Raw genomic sequence first — 10,724 nt, 5'->3', positions numbered from 1 at the left:
GTCTTTCTTTTTCCAATCAGTGAATGAATTTCTCTCTGCCATTCTCAAACTAGATACTTCACCGTACCATGCAGAAGCGTTACAGGACACTGCTTCATGAAGGGTTCTTCCGTAAATGTCCTAATAATTTAGGGAAGAAAGCTAAGAAGAAGCCTTTGTCCAAAAATGGCTTAATTAAATAATTTGAGTTCTATAATATTATGCAGCTGTAACTAAAGCATCTCTCCACAGTGCAGAACGGTGCAGAACTCAGTAGAGTTGTAACGATGTTTACATCTACTCTCAGAACGTATTCACCTTTTCGTACGATGATGCCGTTCCTATGCAGCTAGCTTGAGTTCACCATGTAGCTATAGGCGGTGATATGACGAATCAAAGCCGATGTAGGCGTACAAACATGAGTAAGGCAGCGGGGAACTGTTGGAGTGGGAGACGTCTATTCCTGTATAGATAAGCGATATACACGTAATCCAATCATTTATCGAGACCTCATTGATTCCCGCTCCATATATCGCTTTGGGTTTAGCCTCGTCCCCTAGCTGCCTTGTACAGCTAGTTCTATATAGCCTCTCGGATCCGGGCCTCGATCCTCGCCTTGGCGAAATCTCACTTTACTCGTTCTTTTGCGTTCAACTTCAAAGTTTCTCACTGTGACCGAGTCGATTTTGCAATTGTAATGGGCTAAGTCGGAAAGAAGTACAGTGTAGTGCGATCCGACGGTGTTTCGAGCAAAAATACAGGTGAAATGAAGTCGCAAAGACGCAGTACTTTAGCTATAAAGCATGCCTGCAAGCTGGCCAGACGTAGATCACAGCGTGTCAAGCGTCTGGTTGCGAGAAAACCATGACGGCAGCTGAAGTCACGAAGGAGGTCTTGCGCACGCGCGACTCGTAGGTAACTTCCGTGGCAACAACAAACAGATCAGATCGTCTTCTCTTCCGTTGACGGTTACCCGGATGCGTTTTACAGAGATACAGTGCACGCCACCATAAACTTCCAAAATTACTATCGCGCTCTAATGCTCGCGAAATTCGAATTCTTTTAATTTTGGGGTTTCTGGTACCCGTGATTCCGGAAAAAGACACTTTGCGCAAACATTTCAGTACAAAAGTGAGCTTAATCACTTCACCAGTTCGTCAGAAAAAAATAACTTCTGAGTTTGCGAGTCGTTTTGGATTTTGCGATTTTTTGGCTTTCTATGAGCATCGCGCCAAACCCCACCTAACGTTTTCTGTATCTCATTAGTTTATCTAAATTTTCATCTAAGCGATTTGCGATTGAGGCGATCGTTTTCGCGAAAAAGCAATTTTTCGCTGATTAGGTCCTTCTCGTTTTCGCGATTTTTCTATGACAGCGAACCCTATGGTTCAAATTTTTTCTAATTGATGCGTAGGGAAAGGGTAGATCTAACTTTTCATCTGAGGGATTTCTCGAATTCGGCTTCGTTTTCGAGATTTGAACGCCGAAAGAATGTGCTATTTTCGGTCTAGCGCGCGCACCAGTTTTAGAAAGAAAACCGCTCCGATTTTCGGCGTTACGAGGGTCCGTTTTAGATTTTGTGAATGACAATTACTTTATTAGTACATAATGCGTCCTATGCGAGTTGTAGAAAGAATTTCTGGGCGTTTCTCGCCTTCTTCGAGAGACCCTCTTTTGGCGTCACTCCTTTGTGACGTCATTGCACGTGATTAAAGGGCTCCTTTCTATTGGCTAAGGAACTAACTACGTTCTATGATTCCGCGACCCACCCCAAAAATAGTTTAGACTTTCCTGAATCTGGGAATGCCTTCGAAAGCCTCGTACGCGAAATTTAGAGCGATATAGCGAGCTTTAGATTTTGGAAGTTTATGGTGGCGTGCACTGTACTACAGTAGATCCGTAGTGCAAAGTGTATTTGCACTGCCGCAGATTTGACCGGCTCTTTCTCTCTCCCGGCACGGGCCACGCTTGAAAATGATATATGGGCAAAAGGGGTATCTGGGAAGCGAAGAGGATTAGATCGAAACGACGCTCTCTTCGGTCAGGAACCGAACGCAGTGTAATTATTGCCTACCCATCGTCATCAAAAGAAGGAGACGAATGGAGCTTCGGGCAAAGACAGTAAGATGAAGAATTTGTGCCTTGCCTCCCAGGATGGAACATCCGGGCGGGAGAGAGCCTATCTGGACACGAGACTTCAAATTTTCTCACGCCTTTTTGCTTTTTTCTCGCGCTTCTTTCAAGATCTTATAGTGCGCCTAGAGTTACATATCAAAGGCAAAAAAATTAAGCAAACCACGCCCGATATCTTTCTTTGACCTGCCGTGTTCTACAAAATGTTCCCGCGGGGGCCGGGAAGCCCGCACACCCCATTATTTTCTCAACCGCGGCGCCAGCACAGATTCGTCAGTCTGAACGATTATAGAGCGAAGAGTGATAACAAGCTGTATTTTTTGCTCGTCTCGCTATAATACGTGTATACGCTTAGCGCAGCTGGCGGGGAAAGGCCTGCATGACGAGAATTTGAAACCATATTAGAGAGAAGCAGATGGCTATTCACCAGGAACTCTCTGCGCAATTTTCAACTCAGATGTCACTGAGAGTTTTGTCCTGAGAAAGAAATTAGTTACTTATGACGAATTTACTTTGAATGCTAAAAAACACTAAACCAAGAAAAAATAAACCAAGAATCAACCATATTCTTGTTTCGTAGATACAGCTTCTGTCTGAAGCTCGTATCGTAGCCTGTAGCCTCGTATCCTGGCTTCTTTCCCTAACTCGTGCCCTGGTGTGTTTGAGCTATAAATGGTTTCTTTGCCACGATTTTAAAGATTGTACGTGCGGCTCAAATTGGATCTGAAGCGGGCCGGACATACTTCTGCGCCATCCGCTGTTTCACAGAACGTTATCGACTCAGCTCATAGAGTAGGACCTCGGCTTTCGGACATTCTGCGATTTCGGACGCTCGCACAGCAAATCTAGCGAACTGATTCTGGCTTCCTATGGCGCATTTGAAAGCCCAATCCCTGCCAGGAAGATGTGCCAGAGCGCGAATCAATAGACCAAACCCTCATGATTTTATGAGAAGATTAGCGCGCGCAGGTCAAATCCTCCGCTTTCGGACAGCAGTATCGCTTTCGGACACGTATGCGTAGCTCATTCAAATTTTAATGTTTCGCCTAGAATTTTTTTCACAAAATTCTCTATCATAGAGCTTTCGAACGCAGTAAAGCTTTAGCCAAATGGTCTAGTCTATCGCATGCTAAAAATCGACGAATATACCGACATCGCACCTCGGTGTTCGGACACCAGTTATTCCGTTTGCAAAGCCCAAATCCGTTTCTAAAAGGACATTCTAAATTTTCTGTAAGGTATTTGATACGATTTTCAAAAGCAGCTTGAAAAAGAGTAACTTTGCTAAGCAATTGGGCTGTTTAGTGCATGAAAATGCATTTCTTGAGTTTGCTTTAGTAGCCATAAAACTAAATATAGCAACGAAAATACCCAAACTGGCACAGAAGCAAGCGGTGCGAAGAAAAAGTCACCCTAAAATTTCACATTATTGAAAAATTCTGTCACATACCAGTACAGGACGTTACGCAAAATGCAGTTTGTTCAAACTTTATCATAGTGTCTGTACTGTTTATGGTATATTGCCAAGAGCTCAGGCTACGTCAAGCTGACCATCTGCGTTTATTAATTTGTCTATTGCGTTCTAAGAATTTCAGTTTGAGTGCTCTTATATAAAGATCGAATTTCAGATTCTTGGTATCACACTCTGGCTGTGATATCTTCATGAAACTCGATGCTGCTAAAAATGTACTTGCTCTACTTATGGAAGAGCACTCCAGAGACAGATACTGTAAAAAGGCGTACTTTTATGTAATGTTTCTGACGTTGCGATAAAAATCAGCACGAAAAATGCATTTGGCGTAAAGTACTGTATGCGGCAGAATTTTTCATTAATACGAAGTTTTAGGGTGACTTTTTCTTCGCACCGCTTGCTTCTGTGCCAGTTTGGGTATTTTCGTTGCTATATTTAGTTTTATGGCTACTAAAGCAAACCCAAGAAATGCATTTTCATGCACTAAACAGCCCAATTGCTTAGCAAAGTTACTCTTTTTCAAGCTGCTTTTGAAAATCGTATCAAATACCTTACAGAAAATTTAGAATGTCCTTTTAGAAACGGATTTGGGCTTTGCAAACGGAATAACTGGTGTCCGAACACCGAGGTGCGATGTCGGTATATTCGTCGATTTTTAGCATGCGATAGACTAGACCATTTGGCTAAAGCTTTACTGCGTTCGAAAGCTCTATGATAGAGAATTTTGTGAAAAAAATTCTAGGCGAAACATTAAAATTTGAATGAGCTACGCATACGTGTCCGAAAGCGATACTGCTGTCCGAAAGCGGAGGATTTGACCTGCGCGCGCTAATCTTCTCATAAAATCATGAGGGTTTGGTCTATTGATTCGCGCTCTGGCACATCTTCCTGGCAGGGATTGGGCTTTCAAATGCGCCATAGGAAGCCAGAATCGGTTCGCTAGATTTGCTGTGCGAGCGTCCGAAATCGCAGAATGTCCGAAAGCCGAGGTCCTACTCTAATTGCTAAATGTAGGCGTGGCAGAGTAGCATAGTTCATACACTTACGTGAATTTGACTAAAAGAAGCCGATCAGTACCGGTATATTCTGCTACGCAACAGAACAGCTAAGCCTAAACTGCGTTTCATCAAGGTTGGACTGTGCCACAGTAGGCTCGGTATTCTTCTAGAGATTTTATACTACTTTTGTATCGCAAGAGTAAAATAATCATTTCGTTCGGCTTTTCAAAGAGAAGCCTGCGCTTGATGAATATATTTTTTGCTAAAACGGAAAGTCTCAACTCTCAAGGGTCAAGAATGCGGCGATCAAGAAGCGTCTCTTACAGGAATTAGCCAAATAAAAATAGACTCGTCGCAAGTAAAATTCTACGTCAATCAAAGGTTCCGTCGACACCTACTCGATTGGATCTAACGGCCTTTTTCCCTTACAAAGTATATGCATGGTCGTATGACAAGCTAGCGCCGAAGTAGCATGCATGCATCTGCCGACCAGACGAACCCTGTGATGTCATTCAAAGCAAATACGGTTCGGATTCAGCGCACATGGAAGTCAGCGAAGCGTCGTTTCTATTTACTTTCTGTATAGAAAGTGTTAGATAGGTAGACTAATGCAGTTGAGTGGCGTAAACTAGTAAAATGCGGAAAACGGATGCGTAGTAATTTAATACTGACACTGCTTACGCAATTATTCTTATTGCATCAGCAGCGTATAAGTATACACCCTGCTGAGGTAGTCGAGCAGCACATCCTCTGAGGAACTGACACAGGACATGTCGTTCTACACTCTTCTTTTCGTCGCAGCTGCTGCAATTGCGGCCAGAGGTAGGGAGAAATAAGAAGCGATTTTATAGCTGGCATGTAAAGAAGGGGTACTGACTAAACGCCCATTATAACCCGCTCAAACAATTTCGAACACAAATCTGTAAACATTTGACAAAGGAAAGAGTATTTGTTGTACTCTAGTCTAGCCTACACTGGAAATAAGTACTTGTATCAGTATCTGATCTTTCGTAACCTTGTCGGAGATATATGGTGCACAACAAATATAAAGATTTCGTTCTTTGACGTTACTGGCTCTTCATTCTAGGAAACGTTTTGGATGAAAAGAAAGTGGAGTTTGAAATGACAGACACGGACGTCGGTAAAGAGATATATCCGGAAACGCTGATCAAATTAAAGGAGATCGGTTTCGACGTCACCGTCATCGTCGCCGCGTACTTGCGCAACGACGGAACAAGACAGGACGTCAAAAAACTGATCTACGAAAGAGAGAGCACGCACGACTTGTTCATAGAGCATCTCACCGAAGTTCATAACGAAGTTCCGGAAATCATCACCGAAGCGGAGGTGGACAAGATGATCGAAAAGCAAGAGGAAAATCCGGTATCGTTCACTGATGAGAACGCTGTTGTCCCGCCGACGAGCATTGTTCTGCGAATCGAAGTCAATCTCGATTCCTCACAAGACCTGGCATTTATTTTCTCTGCGGGAAATGCAAGCGGAGAACGACGCAGAAGATGGAGCTGGTCCAAAAAGAAAGTTCAGCAGGCCAAGGACACCGTTGTCGTCGTTAAAGAAGGTTGGAAAAAGATTAAGAAGATCTGGGGAAGAAAGTAGCGCTTGCACCCGTAGTGAAAAACATTGCACTGCAAAGGCATATGGTTTCCTCAGCTGCATGCTGCTGATGAGTCTGTTTTTGCTGAGTTTGTTGTTTTCTGTCTGTCAGATTTTTTCGGAACCGTTAGCTGCATATCATCCGTAGAGTTGTCGACATACACGCGTTCGTCAAACAGAAAAAACGTTGACCGACTCTGGATGCAGTAGCTAGTGGCTCTAAGAAACGACGGAGAAGAATTGGCGACGAATTGGTGAAGAAGTGGCGAAGAAGTGGAGAAGAGCTGATGCAATTGGTTTGCACGCTACCTTAGGACTATGTCACCTAAAGAGCTCTAACAGGAGGGACAACTACTGTTAGTGGGGTCGATATACTGTAGGCCCTTGTTTCTCCTTTAGCGCCCTAATGAGTTATAAACAGCGTTTCAACGGAAGGGGACAGGCCAGAACAAACCAATTGCATCAGTTTCTTTAGATGATACTTTTCCAATGTGCGAAACTCCCCGTCTTTTGTGTATGTCAACTGCTCCTGCTTTGACAACACAATCATATACGATTCGTACTTGAATACATTCTTGCCCCTGTTCGTGCGCTCGGTAGTGCTCGTCGGAAGCTTCTGAGCGGACAATCATTCGTTCGTTTGCCAAGATATCAAAATCGCTTGTCTCATCGAATCGGAGCATCGATACGTTTCGATCCGCACGGGATGACCGTGCATGTGCGCGAGAAAATTGCGACTGTGATACGTGAGCTGCGACAACGACGTCTCGCTGTGAAAGCGAAGACATACTGAAAGCCGAGCGATCCGTAGCCGCGCGTGTCTCGCAAAACCGCGATCGAGTCGAACTGAAGTTTCCATCGCCCAGCGCGTTATCCTTGTCTATCCCCTGCACGAGAAATCGGGCCGACGGCGTGTAGATGACGTTTGGAATCAGCGACGCTATTGCACTCGCGTTAATTTGGCCACGTCTGACAATGAGCATACTGGGAATTACGAGACTCTTGTAAACCGCGGCGTTCGTCATGAGAGCGTAATTGATACGAGTAGTCAACCCGTTGCCGTCGACGAGTCGCGTGAGTCGATCGAAAGGCGACAGAGGAATTCTTACGGACGGAAGAGCATAGATAACAGGGTGCCACACGGAATCGTACACGGTGCAGTACGAATGCTTTCCGTTGGTGTAGTACGGAATGCGAAACAGGGCAATATCGACTCGCCCGTCTCCGGTAAAATCAGCCGTAATGATTGAATCGGATAGTTTAATGTCGCTGCTGGGAGGAGACACGATCGCAGGATATTGGCGAGAAAACGTCCTACCGAAAACTTTCTCATCCGTCGTCAAGGCGACGACGTGCACGGCGAGCCCGACGCTACCGTTACCGGGACTTATAGCGAGAAGCTCGGGACGAGAGTCGCCGTTGACATCGGCCGCGAGAACGACGGTATTCGAAGCGCACGCGGGACCCCGAGGCAACGCCACCGCATAACTCAGGCCAAAGTTCCCTAGACTCTGCGCCGCGTACACGTACGAACCTGACTCGTTAGCCGAGCTGACGATCAATCGAGTAAAGCTCCCAGGCACGTCGACGAAGAACGCCGAGAGCGCCTTCGATCCGACAACGTCCGTCGACAGCGTGATAGTTATCTTACTGCCGTAGATTGGCGTAGACGATCCGATCCGTTGACCATTAAGCTCGAGACACGAACCTCGATTCCGTTCTCCGTCGGCGTTACCATGACGAGTTCGGGCGATCCGTCACCGTTGAGATCGCGAGCTAGGATTCGATTGACCTGACCGTTTCGACTGAAATTCTGCCCGTTGGGCAACGAGGCCTCGGGAACGATACCCGAAAAGGCGATCCTTTCCGACCACGTGAAATTCGAATTGCCGAGAATCGTCCACACGCGCCATCCCTCGTCGTCAGCGCACGTAATCACGATGTCCTGATAGAGACTGTCCGTTATGTCGGAGAGAAGAACCGAGCAGCCTTTGGTCGTTCTGAAATTAAAGTCTTGACGACCGACGACCGTTCCCTGCGAGGCGAGGTTTCCACCGCCCGTTCCTTTGACGTAGAATATGAGCACTTCCGGCATCTCCGAAGGACAATGTCCTTTTTTCGTTATGATGTTCTTTCGACCGCCTGGACGACCGCCGTTTTCCGTCGCCATTTATATCGTTCGCAAAACGTTATGAGACGTCGAGAAAAAATCCCGATTGTCTAAAAAGAGAGAATCGGCGTAGAGCTCAAGAGCTCCCCACGCGCAACAATCGTCGGGCGAGCCCGAAAACGGAACGGTCGGCTTTCGAAACGACGACGTCACCGCGTCGAAATTACCGTCCCCTCGGCTGAGAAACAGAACGGTACTGATTCCAAACTTCGCGTCGTACTGAACGAACAGAAGATCGGTGACGCCGTCGCCGTTGGCGTCAACATTCAGTTGAGCGTTCGAATCTTCGATGACCGTCTGAGACGGATAGACGATGGGCTCGCGGCCGTGTACGCTGCATAGTGAATACAGAGGAAATCCGCCAGGACTGTAGGGCGTTATTCCGGGCAAGAATTGAACGAACATGCTCGTATCGCTGCTATTCATCTCGAAAACGTACGGAATCGCTAAGCTCGGAATATCGATAGGCGACGGGCTTTCGTACGTCAGTTGAAGCGGCGGCTGACACAACTCAAAACATCCCGAACAGAGTTGCACGCTCTCGAGCAGACTTGCGCCACTCAGGAGCAGACTTGCGCCACTCAGAGACGACGTCGCGTAGCTGAGTACATAAACGGGAGCCGTCTCGACGCCAAAACCGTCTTCGACGGGAACAGCCGAAGACGTGCTAATTGTCGTCAAACGACGACTGGTCAGCAACTCCATACCGGAAAAGTAAGACACAATGGGATCCGGACGAATCTCGTAGTTAAACTCAACCGACGCCGTCCCTTCAGCGTATTTGATTTTACTCAAGTATCTATCTCTGGCGCCGTTGTCACCGTAGTCGACGTAGGTTAGATTAATTGCGTTTCCAAACGGATCCATCTCGCAGTTTGCTCCCAAGAGAGCACGACTCCGTCGTCGTTCGTCACGAGCGAATCCGGCGTCTGCCCATACACGTGAACGACGTGCTAGCGATCCAGTACTCGGGTCCGGTGACGTCACGATTCAGTCGCGTATTGCGAGGCCCAAAAGGTTGATAGAGAATTCGATCGTATCGATCCGCGTAGAACTGCGTTCCGTCGTACACCGAAAGATTCTCATCCGTGCCTTCGACGAGAACCAATTGAGTGCCGCTCACGCAGAAGACGTCGTCGACGGTGAAACTCACTCCCGCCGACACGCCGTTCTCCATGTGCCGTTTTGGACAGCGTGCTATTGATGGAAGGTACGACAAGCTGCCAGCCCAAACCAATCCGTCCGTTGCCCGCGTTGTTGCTGTATTTGAGAGTGAAGCCCGGCTCGCGACCGCCCGTGCCGCGCGGAACTTGAATTCCTATAATCGCCGTCATTCCTCCTTGGCCGTCCGCTGATACGTCGATTGGTAACGATCCCGGGGTTTCCTTATACGAGCACTTTCCCGTGCACGATGTGGGGCAATCGGGTAAGTCAGCGTCGACGACAATTGTCAAGGAAAGAATTAGAAGACTGGCGATCGCTTTCATCGTCCAAAGCTCTACGAATAGAGAAACACTATTATGATTATGTGCCGAATATCGTTACGAGCTAAATGCATCGTGTACTCGCGTTGAAGTAGGTGCTTTCAAGTTACAAGTCAAGTGAGACGCTCACGTGATCATGCAGACTTTGCTTTCTGCTCTGCTTTAGCCTAATTCTGCAGTTAGTGTTGCTTCATTAGCAAATTCGGCTATAAAAGGTAAGCACAAGTAGATGAACCTTCCTAGAGAAGCAGCTATTAGAATAGCACATGCTCGGTACAGTACTGAGAGCGGCAAACAAGCATGCCTAAGCTGAATTTTGGGTACCCTTATGAATGATGATGACACACTAGTGATGCAGGCTCTGACGACAACGGTCAAACAAAGTGCAAACGGCAACGCTCTTGGCTGTCCGTCAAGTCTCGTGAGCATTGAATAAAATTAATACTAAATGCATGCACAACAACTGCACATAGCGCAATACTTAATTTAATTAGGCTCCAAGGAGATACGTATGTTAACGAGCACGAAGTGTACATGTATATGCAGCTTTCTTTGTTCGGACTAAAGCGTACGTAACTGCATACTAAGGTACCGCGGCCCCTCGGCCTCCCGGAGCATGCTACTACGCAGGTATTTAGACACACAAACATGTTTTCTAAATTTCCTCTAGAAACTATGCGAACCGCGACTAGCAGACGCGACTATTCCATTCACATCCACATCCACTCACTTAAACTATCGGTTGGGTTTTTGCGAGACGGAATAATCCGTAAGCAAGTACGTCGTCGAGAATTACATCGATTCCGAGGCGTAGCGCACTACACCAGTCTCAGCTAAGAAGAAGCAATATCGGGACAATCCATTTCAACGCTAGA

At 46.6% G+C, this 10,724-nt stretch overlaps 1 protein-coding gene across 1 annotated transcript; it reads right to left on the bottom strand.

Annotated features, from left to right (window-relative positions):
* Positions 1–7,930: 7,930 nt before the first annotated feature.
* Positions 7,931–10,724, bottom strand: LOC136197066 (uncharacterized). Its single transcript, XM_065986750.1, has 2 exons — positions 10,580–10,724; positions 7,931–9,863 (listed from the first exon to the last, which is right to left on the bottom strand). Exon 2 carries the CDS (start codon positions 9,230–9,232, stop codon positions 8,366–8,368), a length of 867 nt encoding a protein of 288 aa, XP_065842822.1. The 5' UTR covers positions 9,233–9,863; positions 10,580–10,724; the 3' UTR covers positions 7,931–8,365.

The sequence above is a fragment of the Oscarella lobularis genome, chromosome 17 (assembly GCF_947507565.1).
Source record: "Oscarella lobularis chromosome 17, ooOscLobu1.1, whole genome shotgun sequence".
Classification (NCBI taxonomy): Eukaryota; Metazoa; Porifera; class Homoscleromorpha; order Homosclerophorida; family Oscarellidae; genus Oscarella; species Oscarella lobularis.
This window is presented reverse-complemented; position numbering and strand designations above follow the sequence as displayed.